This window comes from Capra hircus, chromosome 17 (assembly GCF_001704415.2).
Source record: "Capra hircus breed San Clemente chromosome 17, ASM170441v1, whole genome shotgun sequence".
NCBI lineage: Eukaryota > Metazoa > Chordata > Mammalia > Artiodactyla > Bovidae > Capra > Capra hircus.
The window spans coordinates 1800428-1821199 of NC_030824.1; the positions used below are offsets into that span (position 1 = coordinate 1800428).

A 20772-nucleotide genomic window follows, 5' to 3' on the forward strand; every position below is an offset into this window, starting at 1 on the left:
CTCGGGACCCTGTGGGAGCCCCTGGGACGAGGTCGCCGGGGAGGTGGGAGGAGCCTGGTGGCCCGCCCCGCCCCCCAAGCCCCGCCTGGAGTCTGTGCTCCGGGATCCCTCTGGGGCGGGTCACCTCCCTGCCGCGGGTAGGGTGTGCCTCCGCGACTGTGGGAAAAGGCCCTGAGCGGAGGCGCAAAGCTGGAAGGAGGGGTGCTCTTTGGCCGTGGGGGCGGGATCAACATCCGACCCGCCCGTCAAAAACAGGCCGGGCGGCGGGGCGGGCAGACCTGTCCTGGACGCGGGCGCTCAGGGCATCATGAGCGGCCGAGCTGGGGACCTGAGCCCCCAGCAGCAGGAGGCGCTGACCCGGGTGAGGAGCTTGGGAGGGGGGAGGCTGGGGCAGGGCCCGAGCAGCCCCGGGGCACAGCCGCGAAAGGGGACCCGTCGACTCCAGCGCACAGGTTGTCCAGGGAGCTGGGCACCCACCTGGGCCAGGAGCCCCCCTCTCTGGGCCTTTCTGCGACTCAGTCCCGCTCTCCACCTCTGCCGGCGCCTGGCCACCGAGCCCTGTCCCTTGAGGGAGGTGGAGGAGGGTGGCCCTGCTTTTTGCACTGAGGCAGCCTTGGGTAGACAGACCTGCAATCTGCCAGGTCTCCTGCCCAGATTGCAACCTTTGTTTGCTTGGTTTCTCTCCGCGGCTTTCTGAATCCCCAGGCGGCAAGCCTTCTCCCTATTGTTAATGTTTTCATTAAAGGGAAATGGGGGTGGGGGGATTGGTGCTATCAAGACAGTCCTATGGGACTCCTCTGAAAGTGAAAGTGAAGTCGCTCAGTCGTGTCCAACTCTTTGGGACCCCATGGACTGTAGTCTACCGGGCTCCTCCGTCCATGGATTTTCCAGGCAAGAGTACTGGAGTGGGTTGCCATTTCCTTCTCCAAGAAATCTTCCCAACCCAGGGATTGAACCCCGGTCTCCCACATTGTAGGCAGACGCTTTACCGTCTGAGCCACCAGGGAAGTCTGGGCCTCACCTGGTAGTGTCTTAACCATGAGGAGCTCTTAGGTGCTACAGCATTAATTCTGTTTGCCAGGAATTCCTTGGCAATCCAGTGGTTAGGACTCACTGCTGTGGCCTGGATTCAATCCCTAGTCAGGGAACTAAGATCCCACAACCCTGTGGCATGGCCAAAAAAAAAAAAAAAAAAATCAGTTTGCAGATGGCCAGAGGCTGGAAGCTGTGAATTCAGGGTGGCAACGGCGGGGGACAGGGGGGCATCACAACTGTTGCTGTTCCGTCCATCAGTCATGCCTGACTCTTTGCAACCCTATGGACTGTAACCTACCAGGCTTCTCCAGGCAAGAATACTGGAGTGGGTTGCCATTTCCTTCTCCAATCACAGCCGTGGCTCACACCTTAAGTCTGTGAAAGGGCAGTTTCAGACGCTGGAGAAGGGTTTCTTTTGAGGCTCCTGGTTTGTGAGCCCCACATGTATCTGGCACCTGCTGCAAGCCAGGCCTGAATCTAAAGCCTTTACCTTTACAGACTCCTTTGACTGGCACAAATGTATCATTATCCCCACTTCATAGACAAGGAAGCTGAGTATCAGAAAGGTTAAGCTACTTGCTTCCAAGTCCTGACTCTCATGATGCAATATACAGGCAACGTCTCCAGAATGTTCTGGTGGGCCTGCATCAGATTCACCAGGGATGGTTATAAAAACAGAGATGGCACAACCCTCCCTCAAACCTACAGAACAAGGGTCTTGTGGGACAAAGAACCCCTCAGGTTTGAGAAGAATCCAACTCTTCCTGCCATGGTGGGCTGAGGGCTGGCCCATTCCCAGGTCGCAGCCTGGTCCGGGCACGTGCTGCTAACTCTGCGGGGTCCCTGGGCAGGACTGACCGGCAGACTGAGGCTGGGAAGGTCTGGGACAGGGTTGGGATTGTGGGAGCCCCTCTGACCATTTCATCCCCTCTCTCAGTTCCGGGACAACCTTCAGGACCTGCTCCCCACACTGCCCAAGGCTGATGACCACTTCCTCCTGCGCTGGCTCCGAGGTGAGGCCAGCTGGGGTCGTTGGAGGCTGACAGGGTGGCAGGGAATGGAGGGTGCTTCAGGAAAGCGGGTGGGAGACTTTGGGGGACAACCCTCAAGAGTGGGCTGGAATCTCAGTTCCCGTCCAAATCAGCATAGCACAAAAATCCTACGGGGCCTCAGTTTCTTCATCCATAAAGTGAGCATAAGGCCACCTCCCCAAGGGTGTTATGAATTAAATGAGAGGGTGTAGTGCCTGGCATGGGTGGGCAACAGGGTGAGGTGGGGTTAGGGATGACACCTGGGACATTCTCAGGATGACAGGCCTGGCCAGGTCTTGAGTAAATACCACTGAACTGTCTTCAGGCCTTGCCCTTGGGTCTGTCTCCAGTTTCTTGAAGACAGGGCTTCAGGTGTCGTTCTCTCAGGGACCTGACACCAAGTGTCAAGTGAGCATTCAGAGAATGGGTGTAATTAAAGGCAGAGGGGGAATTTCCTCTAGAAATTGCCACAGTAGTGCAGAATAGTTAGAATGACAGAAACCACCCTAGAACTTAGGGGATCAAGTTCATGTCATCTCAGCATATCCCATGGGATGGCTTTTGAGCTTGAGCCAGGAGAGAAGTCAGAAGCCAGGCTGGAATCAGACAGAACCGTGATTGCTAGCCGGGTGCCCATACAAGCTGCCTCGGTTTCCTGGCCTGTGTAATGCTGGTCTCTACCTTCAAGATGCTGTGAGTCACACCTGAGGTCATGGGCACACACAGAGCCTGCACAGAGGAAGGCCTCCCTTCTGTTCTGTTTCATTTGATCATTGGTTGTTTTTTTTTAACAAACTTCATTTTTTAGAACCATTCTATAAAGATTTACAGTAGAGTTGTGAAGATAGTACAGAAAGTTCCCATAGATGCTGTGCGTTAACACTTTGCTTTCATATGTATGTTTGTGACCTTTAATGAACCATTATTGCTGTGTGGTTAGTAATTAAGATCTGTGTTTTATTTAGACTTGCTGAGTTTTTTTCCATTCCGGGATCCTATCCAGGACACCACACTCCACTTTCTTGTCCTGTCTTTTTAGGCCCTCTTGGCTGAGGCAGTTCCTATTTCATTTTTAATGTCATTTTAATGTCTTTTTCCCCACCCAAGCTAAAAAAGGAGTTGGAACAGTAGATTTCTTTTCTTTTTTTTTTAATGTGGAGTATAATTGCTTTACAATGCTGTTAGTTTCTGCTGTACAACAAAGTGAATCGGTTCTACATATACATACATGCCCTTCCCCTTGCACTTCCCTCTCGCCCCTCTAGGCGATCACAGGGCCCTGAGCACCCACCCCCCATCCCACCCCTCTGGGTCATCACGGGCCGAGCACCCACCCCCCATCCCGCCCCTCTGGGTCATCACGGGGCCCGAGCACCCACCCCCCCATCCTGCCCCTCTAGATCATCAGGCCCTGAGCACCCACCCCCATCCTGCATCCTGTCTGCTTTACACAGCGAGCATGTGTGTCAGGGCTGCTCCCTCAGTTTGCCCCAGCCTCCCCTTCCTCCCTGAGTCCACACATCCATTCTTTACATCTGCACCTCTATTCCTGCTCCGCCAGTAGGTTCATCTGGACCATTTTGGGGACAGTAGATTTCTTAAAGCCACTTGATACAGCCTCAGACCTCTCCCTTCCTCCTTTGAATCTTTTTGGGTTTAAAAATCAGCTTTTCAGGTACCTCGTGGGTCTTAGATAAAAGAGTGGAACCGTATGCGCTGCAGGCGGCTGGGTCAGGGGAAGGAAGAGGACCTGAGATGGGAAGAGGGTGCAGGCGTCCGACGCCTCCCCTTCACAGTGCCGCAGATCTGCTGATGCGGCCCCGCCCCCTTCAGCTCAGCTCTCCTCCCAGCCTCACAGGCTCCAGACAGGGTCAAAGGCCAGGGCTGAGCTCAGCCGGAGGCGGAGGAGCCTTCCTGACCCTCTGAGGCCGATTCCTTTGTTTTCCTTTGTCCCCATCCCTCGTCTGGGTCCATCTCTCCCTCTTGGATGCCACCTCCACGAGGGCAGGGACTGTGCCTGCCCGGTACTCCAAGTCTGACACATAGTAAAAAAGTTTTGAGGACCTAGTAGCAGTGTCCAAACTACTGTCTATAGGACCAGAAACCACTCTCTGGTTCTCAGCAGAAAAATCTCCTAGAGACATCTCACAGATATTTTTAAAGTCAATAAAAGAATATCAGGTATGATTTATGCACTAACAAATTTGAAAATTTAAATGAAATGGATACATTCCTGGAAGAAGACAAAGAAAGCTCTCAACAGATCAGTAAATATGAAAGACATTTAAATGGTAATAAAAACGTCCCCTCCCCTCCAAACTCAGACCGCAAATGGCTTTGCAGGTGAATTCCTCCAGTTTTAATACCAGCTAATTTCTAGGTATACAAATTGTTTGAGTTGTTTTCAAATATATGAAAGAGTGAGATTTATTTTATGAGGCTTGGGCACGTTTGATTCCCAAGCTAGCTAAGGACAATAAAAGGAAATTCTAGGCTCATTTCACTTACTAATGTGGATGTAAAGACGTCTAAATAAAATATTGCATAACAGAATCCAAGAAGGTATTAAAATTATGCAATAGTATCAAGGAGAGTTTATCTTGGGTATGCAAGAAGTGTTCAACATCAGAAAACCTAGGGAATTCCCTGGTGGTCCAGTGGTTAGACTTAGAGCTTCCATTTCAGGGGGCACTGGTTCGCTCCCTCATCAGGACAATCCCACAAGTCATGAAGCCAAAAAAAAGACAAGCAAGGAGAACCTATCAGTGTCATCGAACACAGTAATGGAGTTAAAGATAAGAAATTATATGGCTATCTCGATGCAGAAAAGGGCATCAGAAAGGTTCAAATGTTATTTATAAGACAAAAGTCCTTCATGACATCCTTTGAATAACTCTTAAAATGATAGTCCCAGATAAACTAAGGCTCAGAGAATGTAAGTGACTTACTCATGGTTGCACAGCAAATAAAAGGACAAAACTAGAGTTTAAGCTCAAATCTGACTCCAAAGCCCATGCTCTTACCCCTCCTAACACCAGGGGCATCTCTGCTTCCTGGGGGGATGTTAAAGGTTGCAGGCTAGATCAGCTCTAGAGTGAACAAGTTTAAAAGGCCTGGAGGAATTTCTCTGGTGGTCCAGTGGCTAAGTCTCTGAGCTCTTTCTTAATGCAGGGGGCCCTGGTTTGATCCCTGGTCAGGGAACTAGATGCTACATGCAGCCACAACATCCCACATGCTGCAACAAAGACTCAAAAGCCTGTGTGCTGCTAAGACCCGGCACAGCCAGATAAATAAATATCTAAAAAATAAAGGCCTGGATAGTATATGCTTCTGCTGCTGCTAAGTAGCTTCAGTCGTGTCTGACTCTGTGTGACCCCAGAGACGGCAGCCCACCAGGCTCCCCCGTCCCTGGGATTCTCCAGGCAAGAACACAGGAGTGGGTTGCCATTTCCTTCTCCAATGCATGATAGTGAAAAGTAAAAGTGAAGTTACTCAGTCGTGTCCAGCTCTTCTCGACCCCATGGACTGCAGCCCACCAAGTCCGTCCATGGGATTTTCCAGGCAAGAGTGCTGGAGTGGGGTGCCACTGCTACTAGATACTATATTCAGTATCCTATAGTAAACCATTATGAAAAAGAACATATATGCATGTATAACTGGATCACTTTGCTGTAGAGCAGAAATTAATATGACATTATAAATCAACTATACTTCAATAAATCTCTTTTTTTAAGTCCTGGAAAATGAAATCAGGGGCCTTCCACAGTCTTCGAGAGGATTAAAGATCCTTGCTTTAAAAAAAAAAAAAATTCCAGACTCCCAGTGTATTCCTGGAGCATCAGGAAGGTGTACCTTCCTTGCCCCTGGAGCTTATCTCTTTATGAGTTGTTAGAGAATAGCTTAGGCTGCATTCTGCCTCCAGCCTCCTCTTACCACTCCTTCTTGCAGCCCGGAACTTTGACCTGCAGAGATCAGAGGACATGCTCCGTAAGGTGAGACCCCGTGCTCACGAGCATCCTGTCTCCTACATGTTGCACCCCCGGAATATCCCCAGGGATTATCGACAGAGGCCGGGGACTCTTGCCCAGTCCTTCCCCCTCCATCCCTTTCTGCCTCAGATGCGGGTCCCCCACAGCCCTCATCCCGGCGTTCCCACCCCCAGTCCTATGTTGGTGGCTCCTGGGGTGGCTCTGGCGGGATCCTGGTGTCCGTGGGCAGAGGGGCGTGGCCTGTGACCTCTGGGGCAGGCAGTCTGCTAGTCCAGCCTTGCCTCCGCAGCATGTGGAGTTCCGCAAGCAACAGGACCTGGACAACATCCTCGAGTGGAAGCCCTCAGAGGTGAGCCCACGTGGGGTCCCCCAGGCCACTGCTGCCCCCTCAGCTCGCCCACCGCGTCCAGCCGCCCGAGGGAGTGGGGACCTGGGCTGGTGGGCTGCTTCGAGTCGGGACCTCACCCCGCGTCCAGGTGGTCCAGCAGTACGACGCCGGCGGCCTGTGCGGCTACGACTACGAGGGCTGCCCCGTGTGGTTCGACATCATCGGGACCATGGACCCCAAGGGCCTCCTCCTATCAGCCTCCAAGCAGGAGCTGATCCGGAAGCGCATCAGGGTCTGCGAGCTGCTTTTGCACGAGTGTGAGCAGCAGAGTCAGAAGGTACGCGAGCGGGCAGAGGGCATGTGGCGGGTCCCGTCTGTCTAAAGGCTGGCACCAGGGCCCGCGAGGGAGGCACCCGCTCCTCCCTGGCCTCCCGCACACTGGGCTCTGCTTCTCCTGCCGTCACACTTGCACGAGCGTCTAGCACGAGCGTCTGACACGTGCACCATTCTCTGCTGGTGCACACCAAGGGTGGCCAAAGCCCTTCCCCTCTGACCTCGGGTGAGACGCTGACCTTGGTGCTACGAATCCTCCAGCTCTGTTCCCCCCGATCCCTGGGAACAATGTGTGGTCAGCTTTGCTTACAGAAAAGATGTCCCTTGATTGTGTAACTGTGAATCCTGATGGGGGAGCCATTGCTTTGGGCATCCCCAAAAGCTGGTGACCCTTCAATCTGGGCACATCCCTGGTGCCTCTAGGGAGTTGCTACCAAAATATGTGGGGCACGGGGCTTCCAAGCCAAGAAGGACCGCACCCACCTTTGCAGGGCTTCTCATGGCCCCTGACTCTGTGCTTCCTGGTCACTAGCCTTCAGAGGGAATCTAATGCCAAGTGTGGCCGGGTTGGTTCTGTGAGTCTAAGTGTCTAAAGCTGTTATGGCACTGTGGGATATTATGGCTAATATGTATGTGTCCCCATGGGACTCCACACAAGGACAGGGCCTGCATCCCCAGCATCTGGCACAGAGCAGGGCACAAAACAGATCCTCCACCGAGATTTGTGGCAGGCAGGAGAGAATCCCTAATGCTGTGTGTCGTGCCTGTGTGTTCTCATGTAGATGGCTCACTTATAGGCTCAAAACAGGGTCTCCCACTTCACAGACGTTTCCAATTGGAGCCAGCAGTTAAGGTGACGGTGGCACTAGTTAGTATCTGTTAAACAGGCGCTGGCCAAGCACCGGACCCTGGGTTCGTTGAATCCTCACAGCTGATCTCTCAGGGCCTGGAATTATCCCCATCTTACAGAGGAAAAAAGTAAGGGTCAGAGGGGTTAAAAATCTACCCAAGGCCTGGTGGCTCAGATGGTAAAGAATCTGCCTGAAATGCAGGGAGATCCAGGTTCGATCCCTGGATTGGGAAGATCCCCTGGAGGGGAGAATGGCAACCCACTCCAGTATTCCTGCCTGGAGAAGTCCATGGACAGAGGAGACTGGCCGGCTGCAGTCCCTGGGCTCAAAGTCAGACATGACTGAGCGACTAACACTGTCAAAGCCACACAGCCCCCCAGCAGCAGTTCTGGCTTGGATTCACCTGTGGGGCTGCATCACTGGCTGACAAGGATGCTACTGGACGTGAAGATGCCCAGTGAACAAATGATGTCTTTAATTACAGTTAACTCATTCCAGGCTACAGTGTTGAGCAGTGTGTGAGGGCCCTTACGCTAAGGCTCAGAGGTGGCACCTCCTTAGACCCTGGATGGGCTCTGTCTGTTTGGAAAATGCTGTGGGCAGCTGGGGGAGGGGGCGGGTCAGTGGAGCGAGGGATCCTCGGGGGCACTCTCTGCCCAGGATCTCCTGGCTGGAGCCGTCATCTGACCCAAGTACCTACTCTGCCCTGTGCAGCTGGGCAGGAGGGTCGACACAGCCGTGATGGTCTTTGACATGGAAGGGCTGAGCCTGAGACACCTCTGGAAGCCAGCGGTGGAGGTGTACCAGCAGGTGAGGTTGGCCGTTGGCTCCAAGCTAACAGGGAGCCACACTGCCCACACCAGCTTCCGGTCCACGGAGGCAGGGTCACTTCCCAGGGGCCCCAGCCAGCAGCCAGTGAAGCTGACCTGGGGATCCAGCCTCCAAGGAGAAAGAGTCTGAACAAGAGCTCCGCTGAGGATGACAGCCATGCTCCCTGGGAGGACGGGATGGGCTCCTGAGGTGGGGGAGGGGGCTCTTGGGGGCTCACGTCTCAGCAGCATCAGGGGCCGCAGAAATCTGGGGGCTGGAGGTGTTGGAAGCTGGCCTCGCTCAGACTCTTCTTGACCCCACAGTTTTTTGCCATCCTGGAAGCTAATTACCCGGAGACGATGAAGAATTTAATTGTTGTTCGAGGTGAGCCCACCATGAGGATGACCTCCTCGGGTGGCAAGGGTGAGGAATGGGGGAGGGGGACAGCGGGGAAGCCACCCGACCAAGGACTTCAAACCCTCCTGAGTGGAGAATGGGTCTTTGTTCAGCTCAGTCCTTCGCTGATTCTTTTGGAATATATAAAATCACACTCTCGTGTCTGCAGCAACATCAAATACACCATGTCTCTAAATGTTTACTGTAATTTTCTTTACCGACCTGGTTGGGGACTGGCACCAGAGAGTCCATGGACTGAGACTCCATGGAGTGGAAAGAGTCCGTGCCTGCAACGGCTATGTGACAAAGGGCTCGCTGCACATGTTCTAGGGTCAGATGATCTGGCTTCCCATCAAGTCACTGGAGCAAATCAATGCCACCTTATTGAGCCTCAGTTTTCCCATTCTGTAAAATGGGGATACAGTGGCACCTTCCGTATAAGACAGCTGTGAGGTTACATGAGATAGTCTGTGGGGAAAGTGTAGCACAGAGCCTGGCCCATAGAAAGCACCCAGCAAGCTTGAGTCATCCTGCTGGAACATGAGGTCGAGTGCAGATGCCACCTACTTGCACCCAAGAGGGTGCCAAGGCAACGTGGGCAAGCTGAGAGTGTGGAAAGGAAGAGGCGCCCCTGGGGAATCAACACTGCTGATACCCTACCACAGGGGAAGAGGAGGCAACCATTTACTGTTTCTTTTGATCTCCACTTTTCAGTTAGGAGTGCTAAGCCTCAGAGAGGGTGAGTGAGTAGCTAAAGGTCTCACAGCAGGAAATGGCAGCATCTGGGTCTGTCCAGCCCATGTCCCACCCATGCCTTTGGCTGTGACCTGTGTATCCAGGTCCTCTCCGGTCCAGCTTCTCAAGGGGGTTTGTATGTTCCAGCCCCCAAGCTGTTCCCCGTGGCCTTCAACTTGGTCAAGTCGTTCATGGGCGAGGAGACCCGAAGGAAGATGGTGATTCTGGGAGGTGAGTGACCCAGCCTCCCAGCTGTGATGCCTCTGCATCTGCCTGGAAGCAGAGGCTGATGCCAGAGGCTCCACTTCTCTGTAGCTCCTCCTCTTTACTCAGGCCCTGACCTTGGCCCGACCCTCAGTGAACTTTGCACACTCATTCGAGGCTTCGGGCCCGAGACGATGGCCTGGGTGGCCATGCGGAGCTCCTGGGTGTTCTCAGGAGTGGGTGCCCAGGGGAGCCATGTAGGACACATCAGGTCTCTCCCTGGGCTTGGCCCCACTGCCCTCTGTTGAGCCCCTGACCCCCCTCAGAGCTCCACTTTTGTCCCCACAGGCAACTGGAAGCAAGAGTTGCCTAAGTTCATCAGCCCTGACCAGCTGCCCGTGGAGTTCGGGGGGACCATGACTGACCCCGACGGCAACCCCAAGTGCCTGACCAAGGTCCGGTGCCCAGAGGACGGGGAGGAAGGGGAGATGGCCATGGTGCGGTGCCTGCTCACCACCCTCGCCCACAGATCAACTACGGGGGCGACGTGCCCCAGCATTACTACCTGTGCAACCACGTGAGGGTGCAGTACGACCACCAGGCGACCGTGGGCCGAGGCTCCTCCCTGCAGGTGGACAATGAGATCCTGTTCCCGGGCTGCGTGCTCAGGTGGGCACGGCGCCCCCAACACACACACACACCTGGGCGCGGTCGGGAGGGGCCTGGAGCCCAGGCAGGTGGCGGTCAGTGGGGCCCTGTCCCCTGCAGGTGGCAGTTCGCGTCAGACGGAGGGGACATCGGCTTCGGGGTTTTCCTGAAGACTAAGATGGGGGAGCGGCAGCGGGCCGGAGAGATGACGGAGGTGCTGGCCAGCCAGCGCTACAATGCCCACATGGTGCCGGAGGACGGGAGCCTCACCTGCACGGAAGCCGGCGTCTGTAAGAGCTACAGGGTTCGCCGGGGTCGCTTTCCTCCTCACGGCGGAGAAATGATTTGGCATCTCTTGCCAGTCTGGCCCCTCTGTTTGCTCCTATTTCCAGCTCTCGGGGTGGGTGTGGGGCTCTGTGCAAGCCCCAAGATACCCTGGACACCGGGGCATCAGCTTCAGGTGTTGGATCTGAGGAGAGGCTCCTAGGTGTGTGTGCAAGAGTGGAGAGGTGTGGTGGAGCGCAGGGTTGGCAGCCCCGTGGACTCAGCTCCTGGGAAGACCCTTCACCGCACTCGACAGGCTAAATGAGAGAGCTGGAAAACAGCCATGGGCTCAGCATCAGGGCTCCCAGGCTGCCCACCTGCGTGGACCACCCGAGGAGATGACCCTTCCAGGTGTCTGTCCCCCATTCCTAGGCCTCTCGGGCTGGCCGGTTTTGGCAGAAGCGGTGTTGCCCAGGGCTATCGCTGACCTCCCGCCTCTGTGGGGAACAGCACAAGGCTGATGGTGCCTGGAGAAGAATGGGTTCAACCAGGGCTTCCCAGGTGGCGCTAGTGGTAAAGAATCCACCTGCCAATGAAGGAGGCGTGGGATGGGTTTGATCCCTGGGTCGGGAGGATCCCTTGGAGGAGGAAGTGGCAACCCACTCCAGTATTCTTGCCTGGGAGATCCCATGGACAGAGGAGCCTGGCGGGCTACAGTCCGTAGCGTCACAAAGAGTCAGACACAACTGAGTGTATGGGCCAGGCATGCTCAGTTCACTTTTCTGTGCAAAGCAGGGATTAGAAGGGTGCAGACAGAACCCTGGATGACTCATCAGATCCAGACTCATGTTGGACCTTGGCGGTGAACAAAATGCCTCTAAAAGAGACATAAGAGGGACTTCCTGGTGGTCCAGTGGTTAGGACTCTGCACTTCCAATGCAGGGGTCACAGCCCACCACCTGCCTGGGCTCCGGGCCCCTCCCAACAATGCCCAGGTATGAGAGGGCCGCCATGCCTATCTGAGCGCACAGCCCGGAAATAAGATCTTGTTGTCCCCCTGGTTGACAAACTAGGATCCCACATGCTGCACAGCACCACCCAGAAGTTTTTTTTTTTTAAATAATAAAAATTTTAGGGACCTCCTAGGTGGTCCAGTGGCTGAGACTCTGCGTTCCCAGTGCAGGAGGCCTGGATTCGATCTCTGATCGGTGAACTAGATCCTGCATGCCACAGAAAAGTCTTCCCATGCCACTGCTAAGACCTGGTGCAGCCAAATAAGTAAAATAAAAATATTTAAAGAAAAAAATTTTTTAAAGACACGAGAAAGTGACTGATGGGGAAAGTAGGGATCCCCTCTGGGTTGGAACATCAGGATAAGGGAATCCCAGTCCCTCCCCTCCCTTGCTCTGGAATCATCAGGTCTCATCAACCTCCGTAAGCCCGTTTCCTTATCCGTAACGTGGCTATGATCGTACTTCCCGTGGGGCCACTTTGAGGATTCAGGGAGCTGTGAGCCCTGACGTGATGCCCAGAGACGGGCTGATGCATGCTGGCAGTTACTGTGACTCCTGCAGTTAGCACAAGCATCAGCCAAGGAGATAGTCGGGAGGCATGGGCTGGGAGCCAGGCCATGGCTGACCCGCCCGCCCCACCCACGGTCCTGGGCGGCCCCTTCCCAAGGGCACCGGGCTCGCTATGCCTGCTTCCTCCTCTGTCTGCTTCCTCCTCTGTCTCTGCAGACGTCCTGCGCTTCGACAACACCTACAGCCTGATACACGCCAAGAAGATCAGCTACACCGTAGAGGTGCTGCTGCCCGACAAGGCCTCTGAGGAGAAGATTCAGGGTCTCGAGGACTCGAGACAGTCCCCACTGCAGTGAAGACCCCGCCGCCCTTGTGCCCGAGCTCTCTGACCCCTCAGCACCCTGCCCTGTCCCTGCCCTTCGAGGCAGAGCGGTGCTGAAAGGGACCACAGAGAGCCTCCCACCTCACCTCACCTTGCTGTCTCAGCTCCTTGTGGGCCCGCCTGGCTCAGCGGCCCAGCAGGAAGGGGACCCCCAGTATGTGGATCACGGGAAGATCCCCTGTTCACAGAGAGAACCCTGAGGATGAGCCGGTGTCCAGGAGGGAAGGTTCTGCCTGCAGAAGCTGCCCTTGTGTCCTTCCCGACCAGGTCCCTGCATCCTAGGGCGCATCCACACTTGACCCTGGTTTAGGGGGGTGTGCCTGAGCCCCAGCTGCAGGGAGCACTGCTCAGGCCGGAAGAGCAGGGAAGCCCCATTCTCCACAAGTAGGGGCTCAGCAGGGATGTGCCCCAGGGCCGGCTGGAGGCAGCTGGGGAGAGGGATGGGCAGGGCTGGAGCGGGGCTGGGGCGGGGGGTGGTCTCTGTTCTGACAGAGCGTCAGCTGTCCGGGTTGGCTCTACCACCTTTGGAGGGAAAATCAGAAAGAGAGAGTGAGCCCTGGCAGGGACAGCCATCGGGGGAAGAGCCACACACAGCCTTCCACAGAGCCGAGTCTCTCGGGAATTCCCAGTGTCCCCCCACCCCGCCCCCACCCACTGTGATCCAGCCGACCTTCAGCCTGGTTTCTTTCTGGCTCTGAGTGGGGCCAGGACCCAAGCAGAGCTGAAGGGAGATGCAATGGGCGTGCTGGGGTGCAGAGTGGAGCTGCCATCCCAGGGCGCCCAGCCTGGACTCGGACTTGCTCCTTAGGAGAACTATCAGGCTTTTCCTCCATCTTTGCGTCTCACCAGGGGGACAGCTGAAGGTCGGCTGCCAGCCCTCCTCCTCCCGCTCCCCAAATGCGACTCAGCAGCAGGCCAGTGAAGGCTTTGTTCCTCAATGGCTGGCTCTCCCGGGCCCTCAGCCCACAGTCAGGACCACTGCCTGCTCTGCTGGAAGGACTGCACCCAGCAGGAAGCTGCCAAGCTGACTGGGCTCTGGGGTTGACTCTAGTTGTCAGTGAAGCCATCCACCTGGCTGGATGGGCATGCCGCCCTGCCAGCCTTCACCCTGCCCCCTGCCCTCTGGCTGGGCCAGGTCAGCGGCCTCCAGTACCTCTGAAGACCCGACCCCCGGCTCTGGATCCCTGCAGGCCACTCGGGTGACGTCCCCGGGAGTGAGTGGCCAGACGTCCCTGTGAAAGGGGTCCTTGCTGCCAAGCACTAGCATCCTGGCCGCCCAGGCCCTTCCCAGGGACTGGGAGCCTCCTTGAGCCCCACTCTCTAGGTGCTTTGCCAGCAAGAAGCCCGCCTCTGGTCCCTTCCCCACTCTCAAACTCTGTGCTCTCGTCTTCCCTGGTTAATAAGAGGTTTCTTGATCTCCCAAAGCCTCTTTTAGGCAAGGACATAATCATGCTTGGGAAGATGCAGGTCTTCCGGTGAGCCAGGTGAGGTCCTGTAGACCCCAGGCCTCCTTCTGTGGACCGAGTCCCCCATCCACCAGAAACGATGGAGCACAGAGTCTGAGCAAGGTCTCTGCAGCCATGCAAGGCAAACTAACTGAATGCCAGTACTTCCTTGGCAGTCCAGTGGTTAGACTTCATCTTCCAATGCAGGGGGTGTGAGTTCAATCCCTGATCGGGGAGTTAAAAGTCCCACATGCCTCAGGGCTAGAAAACCAAAGCATAAAGCAGAAGCTATGTTGTAACAAATTCAATAAAGACTAAAAGACATAGTCCACATCAAAAATCTTTAAAATAAGAAGGAAAGAAACGGAATGTCACAAGCCAATGCTGCAAGGCACTCTGGTTCAAAGGAGTGTTTAAATCATTTGGCAAGAAAATTAAAAAAAAAAAAAAAAAGCCTCACCATACCAAGGGGGCAGCCTGGGGCCATCAGGAGAAAAGTCACACAGCATCTCATGTCCAAGAGCACTCTCACATCCCGGATGTGGTAGGCTTTCCCATCACCCCAGTTGCACAGGTCACCCTCTGTGCAGCCTCCCACTTGAAGGGACCTCTAGAGCCCTCGGGGTCCTGGCTTCCCAGGGTCATCTTCCCACCGCCCATGGCAGGCTGTGGAGGGCACAGCCAACGGCGGCAGGGCGACCCTGTGCCAGGTTTCACTGGGCACAACTGTCATGACGGAGACTCCCAGTGCCTTCCTGGCACCTTCATGTCCCTCGCCTTGGTTTGTGGATATGAACGCTGACCCTGGCCTTTCTAACCACCCAGAGCCGACTGCCTAACCCTCAGCACTGCCTCGCGTGGTTTGCTTGCAGGCAGCAAAGACTGCTCTGTCCCAAGCACAGAGGTTTTCCGAAGCTCTGACCACAAAGAATTTACACAGACATGGCTGTGACGTGGGGGTCAGGTGCTGCCACAGCGACTCTGAATCCCGGAGCTGGCCGAGAGCATCGGTTCAGCCGTGAGGGCAGAATCTGCTTACCTGGAGGGGGCACCTCAGGAGCTAGAGAGGGAGCATGTCTTCAGCAACCTCCATCCCTGTGTCTTAACACTTAAAAAAAAAAAAAAAAAAAGGATGGGGATGAATTCCCAGTGGTTCGGACACCGTGCTCTCATAGCCAAAGGCCTGGGCTCAATCGCTGGTCAGGGAACTACAATCCCACATGCTGCACAGTGCAGCCAAAAAAAATTCTTTTTGAAAAAAAAAAAAAAAAAAGGAAGTAGCCCAGAAAGGAGCTGGTTTACCCGGAGCTTGTTTTCTTGTTTGTTCACTCATTAATCAATGTTTACTGAGTGCCGGTGCCAGGCACTGCAGGCCGTGGGAATCCTGGGGACCCTGGACCGATTTGACTCCGCTAATGGGAAGCCCGCCTACAGCGAGGGAGGCAGAAGTAACTCCTGTGATTATCAAGTGGGAGGGGCAGGAGCCAGATGCAACGGGCCTTCCAGACGGAGGAATGGGGTGAGGGCGCCTGTGGGGTGTTTGAGGCTGGAGGGAAGCCAGAAGGGTTCTTGGGTGGCGCTGCTAATGGCTCTCTGATGTTTGTCATTTCTGTGTGTACACACATGGCAGTTATTAACAAAGCAAAACCATTTTTTAAGGCAGGTTGCAAAACGGCCCTGTTGTTTGTCAGGAAAGGATGGCAAATCTCCCAGGCCTCACCTGCTCAGGGGGATGGAGGCGGGGCCTGCCATCCGAGTCCTCCTCCTGGCTGCAAAGCCGCAAGACCTTGACGGGCGGGGGCGATGGGGGGCGGTGGGGAGGTGGCGGGGTGGGGGGGGGTGCCGCGGGGGGCGGCCAGGGGAGGGATAGAGGCGAGGGGCCTACAGGGGTTTTTTGGATGTAGTTGGAAAGGCTCTCGTGCCCCTCACATCTCCACTGCTGTCCACTCACCTTCCAAAAGCCCCGGCTGAAGGGGGCATCCCTGTGAGACAGCCAGCTTCACCAGCGCTCTGTGGCATGGCACTCCAGTTTGCACAGAGCCTTTATATGCAACCCTGAAGCACCCAGGAATTACAGCCCATTTTACAGGTCTGGGAACCAAGACTCAGGGAGGGGGAGAGCCTAGGCCAGAAGCTCCGTGTCCAGTGGCAGAGGTGGATCCAGAACTTCGGTCAGGTCCCAGCAGGGGCCCTGCCCAGCCTCTCAGGGCAAGGGAGGGTCCATGTGGGACGGTGGGCCCCGGCCAGGGAGCTCCAGCCTGGGGCAGGGGGCACACAGCCGGACTGGGCCAACAGCTGGGTTCCTGGGGGTGGGGTGGAGATTCCCAGGGTCTGGACAAAGCTGCCTGTACATTTGTGCCTCAGTGGGACATGACTCCACTCCAGCTCTGCCCCCACGACTGGGCGCCAGGCCTGGGCTGAAGCTTCACCTCCAGAAGCTGGGGAAAGTGAGGATCAGGGCGGGAAGGGAATTTTCAGGTCGATGAGCAACATGAAGAGGAGGAGAGGACTTCCCTGGTGGCCCAGAGGTTAAGAACCCCTCCTGCCAGTGCAGGGGGCACAGGCCTGATTCCCGGCCCAGGAAGATCCCACGGGCCGTGGAACAAACTAAGCCCTTGAGCCGCAGCTACTGAGCCTGAGCTCTGGAGTCGGCAAGCTGCAACTCCCGAGGCCCCCGCGCCCTGGAGCCCTTGCTCTACAAGGGAAGCCACCACTCGCTGCCACTAGAGAGAAAGTCTGCACGCAGCAATGAAGACCTGGTGCAGCCAAAAATAATTTAATTTTTAAATAAATTTTAAAAAAAAAAAAAGAGGAGGAGATGAGACGTGAACCCAGGGCCATCTGTGCAGACAGCACGGAGCTTGCTGAGCGCGCTCGGTGGATGGGCTTTGCATCAGGAGGCTTCAAAGAGAAGGCGGCTACGACAGGCCTGGGCTGAGGGAGTGCTGCGGTGACTGCGGCAACCTCGCCTTCGGCCGTCAGAGGGCGGTGTAGGGCCGGCAGGGCCTCTGTCCCCTGGGAAGCAGGAACTGGGTCTCTCGGCACTCCACTCAGGAATGCAGTGCCTTTGAGACCCAAGAAGCCAAGCTCAGCAGGCCCTGGGCTGTTTGGGGCCGTCTGCAGAGGCAGAAAGAGGGGGTCCGACCGGGGTTCACGCCCTGGTTCTCAGCTTGCTGGCTTGCTCACTAAATACGTCTGGACTCCACCCCCAGCACCGCGGCCACTGCCCTGGTCTGGGCGTCTGTCATCTCTTGCTTGGATGTTTAGAAAGGAGCCTGTGAGTTTCTCTATGCCTCTTCCTGCCCTCTTCTGTCCACACTCCACAGGGCAACCAGAAAAAAATCCCTGAAATGAACATCTGATCCCATGGTTCCCTCCATAAGCCCTCCACTGGCTACCCGTTTCCCCCTCAAGAGGGGTCATTCTCAGTGGTGGCTGACCAGGCCCTCTGCGACTTGACCACAATGGGCCTTAACTGCATCTCCTCCCACCCCAACAACCTGAACTCACCAGTTCATCAAGCTCTGTCCTTCCTCCCTGCCTTTGCTCAGCCTGGACTTCCTCCCCAATCTTTTTTGTAAAGTTTTGGCCACACCATGCAGTTCTCTGGCCAGGGATGAAACCCAGGCCGCCTACATTGGCAGCGCAGTCTTAACCACTGGACCACCGGGGAGGTCCACCCCTCCCCGATCTTGCTCCGTGCACCCTCAAGGCTCCCGGAGCCCTCGTCCGAGAGGCCTTCCCTAGGCCTCTTCCTGGCCCCCAGCAGGGTTCAGGTGCCTTCTCTGTGTTCTCGGAGCGACAGGACCAGCGCTCATCACACAGTGGAGTTGTCACCTGCCTCGTGTTGACTCCTGTTGATCCCCACCCTCACTATCTTGTGTTGATTTTGAGAAATAAACATAGTCTTCCCTGCTTTACAGGGGAGGAAAGTAAGGCTGAGAGACACGTTCATTTGCTCAGTGATGGCGCCAGGCTCAGAATTTGGGATGTCAGGCTCCAGAGCCCTGTGTCCTCCTCACCCATCTACCCTCAGAGGTTGGGTCATACCAGGAGTATGGCTGGAGGAGGGCAGAACCTGGCAGCGTGACTCAGCACTCTGGAGAGACCCAAGGAGAGGGTTGGGTGGGGCAGCCGCAGACAGAGAAGGACCCAGAAAGGATGGGCTCGGCTCGCTATGTCGGTGTCCTGGAGTTGAGGGCAGGCGGGGTGAGCGGCCCAAACATAACCATTAAAACCAGGTCTACTGATCACTTATCATGTGCCGGGAGGTGGTATAAAATGCCTTTCTGGCCTCTTCTAACCATCCCAGCAAACTTACAAGAAGGGAATATTATTAGCACCAATTTACAGATGAGAAATCTGACCCTCAAGCTCACCTAGCACATTAGAGGGGAAGCCAAGGTTCAAACTCGGCTGTTTCAGCACCATATATTTTTGAACCATTTGAGGATGATTTGCTCAATGTTGGGAGAGGAACTACAGCTGCTGGTGATTGTTTGCAATCACCCCCAGACTCAGCCTGCCCCTCAGCAGTCTTGGGCACTCCAGGTTCCCCAAGAATGGCAATAAAAGCAGAGACCAGGTTGGCATAATCTTGGAACACTCCAAGCCCTTAGGGTGGCCCCTGGTATCATGAGCAGGGGTATGCCAGCTCTGGCCCTGGACAGTGTACAAACTCCTCCACTTTGCAGCCTCCTTAATAGCCCTACTCCATGCTCCTATCACCATAGCAACCCATTCCTATGGTAAACAGCAAGGGCATGTTGGCTGAAAACACGGGGGACGGCTTCATGACCTTGGATTTGGCAGCAATGACTTCTTGAAAACGACACTAAACACACAAGTAACAGAAGAAACGACAGATGAACTGGACTTCATTACAATTTAACACGTGTGTGCCTTAAAGGACCTATCAACAGGGTGAAAAGGCAACCCATGAAATGCGAAAATATTTGCAAATCATGTAGCTGATGAGATTAACATCCAGAATGCATAAAGAACTCCTACAAGTCAGTGACAATAACAACAAACTCCATTTAAAAATGAATAAAAGACTTAAATAGATGTTTCTCCAAAGAAGATACACAGAGGGGCAACAGCTCATGAAAAGATGCTGAACATTACTGATTACTAGGGAAAGCAAAGCAAAACCGCAGTGAAACACCACCTCGCACCCCTGAGGATGGCTGTTGTCAAACAACAGAGAATGCTAAGTATCGGCGAGGATGTGAAGAAACTGGAACGCCTGTGCCTGGCTACGGTGTATGTAAAATGGTGCAGCCACTGTGCAGGACAGTATGATAGGTCCTCAAAAAATTAAACATAGAATTACGTTATGACCCAGAAATTCTACTTCTGGGCAGAACTGCAACCTGGGGCCTCGAACAGGTGTTTGTACACCGATATTCATAACAGTTTTATTCATAATAGCCAAAAGGTGGAGACAACCCATGTGTCCATTAAAAAATGGATGGATAAACTAAATGTACTCTGTTCATACCATGGAATATTATTTAACCTTTAAGAAGGAATGAAATTCTGACACATGCTACAACCTGAATGAACCTTCAATGACGTTAAACTGAGCAAGAGAAGCCAGACACAAAGACAAATACGGTATGACCCTACTCCCAAGAAGCACCTGGAGTAGTCAGACTTGTATAGACAGAAAGTAGGATGGTGGTTGCCAGGGTTACTGACCTTTCCAGTCAGGCCCCAACAAGGGTCCCCCTACCTGTTGTCATTCAAGTCAAAAGAATGAGACAGAGTTTAGTTTTGAAAGAAGAAGTTTGCATGCATGCTCAGTCGAGTCCAACTCTTTGCAAACCCGTGGACTAAACCCCGCCAGGCTCCTCTTTCCATGGAATTTTCCAGGCAAGATTACTGGAGCGGGTTGCCATGTCCTACTCCAGGGTATTTTCCCGACCCAGGGATCCAACCCACGTTTCCCACATCTCCCGCATCGGCAGGTGGATTATGTACCACTGTGCCACCCGGGAAAGCTTTATTTCTTTCATCAAAGGATGGAGAGGTGCAAGCTCAGGCTCTGGAGTCCAGGGTCTCCTGACAGGCCACGGGCAGGGCTGCTTTATAGGGTCGGGGGAAGTGGCCGGAGTTCTGCAGAGCTGCGCTGCTCCCGGCTTCAGATCGCAGGGCCGGGTGCAGCATCTCTGCACGTGGCTCGCTGCTGCCATCTTGAACTGAGTGTCGTGTGCAACACTTCTGCACATGGCCCACTGAGCTGAGGGCTTGCCGCAGCCATTTTGCACTAGGAACTCTGGTCTGAAGAGCCGAAGCAAGCTCTCTGCATGCAGCCCCCTGTTAGCCATTGAAACTAGACTAAGCACAGAGGAAAAAGGGAAAAAAGGTTAGACTTTATTTCATTACCCACATTCTATTTTAATTTCCCGAGAATTGTTCCTGAGCTTTGCCAATGACACCAGGGGCTTTAAGGAGAGGACGCAATGGAAAGATAATGTTTAATGGGTACAGAGTTTCAGTTTGGGAAGATGAAAAATCTCTGGAGATGGATGGTGGTGATGGCTCCCCAACAGTGGAAATGTACTTAATCCCACTCAAATGCACTCTTAAAAATGGAAAATTTTATATTAGGCATATTTTACCACGATAGAAAAAAAATGTTTTTAACAGAGACCTAAATATAAGAGCTAAAACTAAATCTTGGGACTTCCCGGGCAGTCCAGTGGTTGGGAATTGGTCTTCCAATGTCAGCAATATGGGTGCGGTCAGGCATGAGATTCCCACGTGCTTTGCAGCCAAAAACCAAAACATAAG

At 54.4% G+C, this 20772-nt stretch overlaps 1 protein-coding gene across 1 annotated transcript; it reads left to right on the forward strand.

Moving 5' to 3' along the window:
* LOC102169408 (SEC14-like protein 4) lies at positions 238-12683 on the forward strand. The gene is made up of 12 exons (XM_018060980.1): positions 238-361; positions 1973-2048; positions 6015-6058; positions 6345-6404; positions 6532-6720; positions 8282-8377; positions 8701-8761; positions 9656-9739; positions 10061-10167; positions 10242-10381; positions 10481-10650; positions 12364-12683. Exons 1-12 carry the CDS (start codon positions 308-310, stop codon positions 12501-12503), a joined length of 1221 nt encoding a protein of 406 aa, XP_017916469.1. The 5' UTR covers positions 238-307; the 3' UTR covers positions 12504-12683.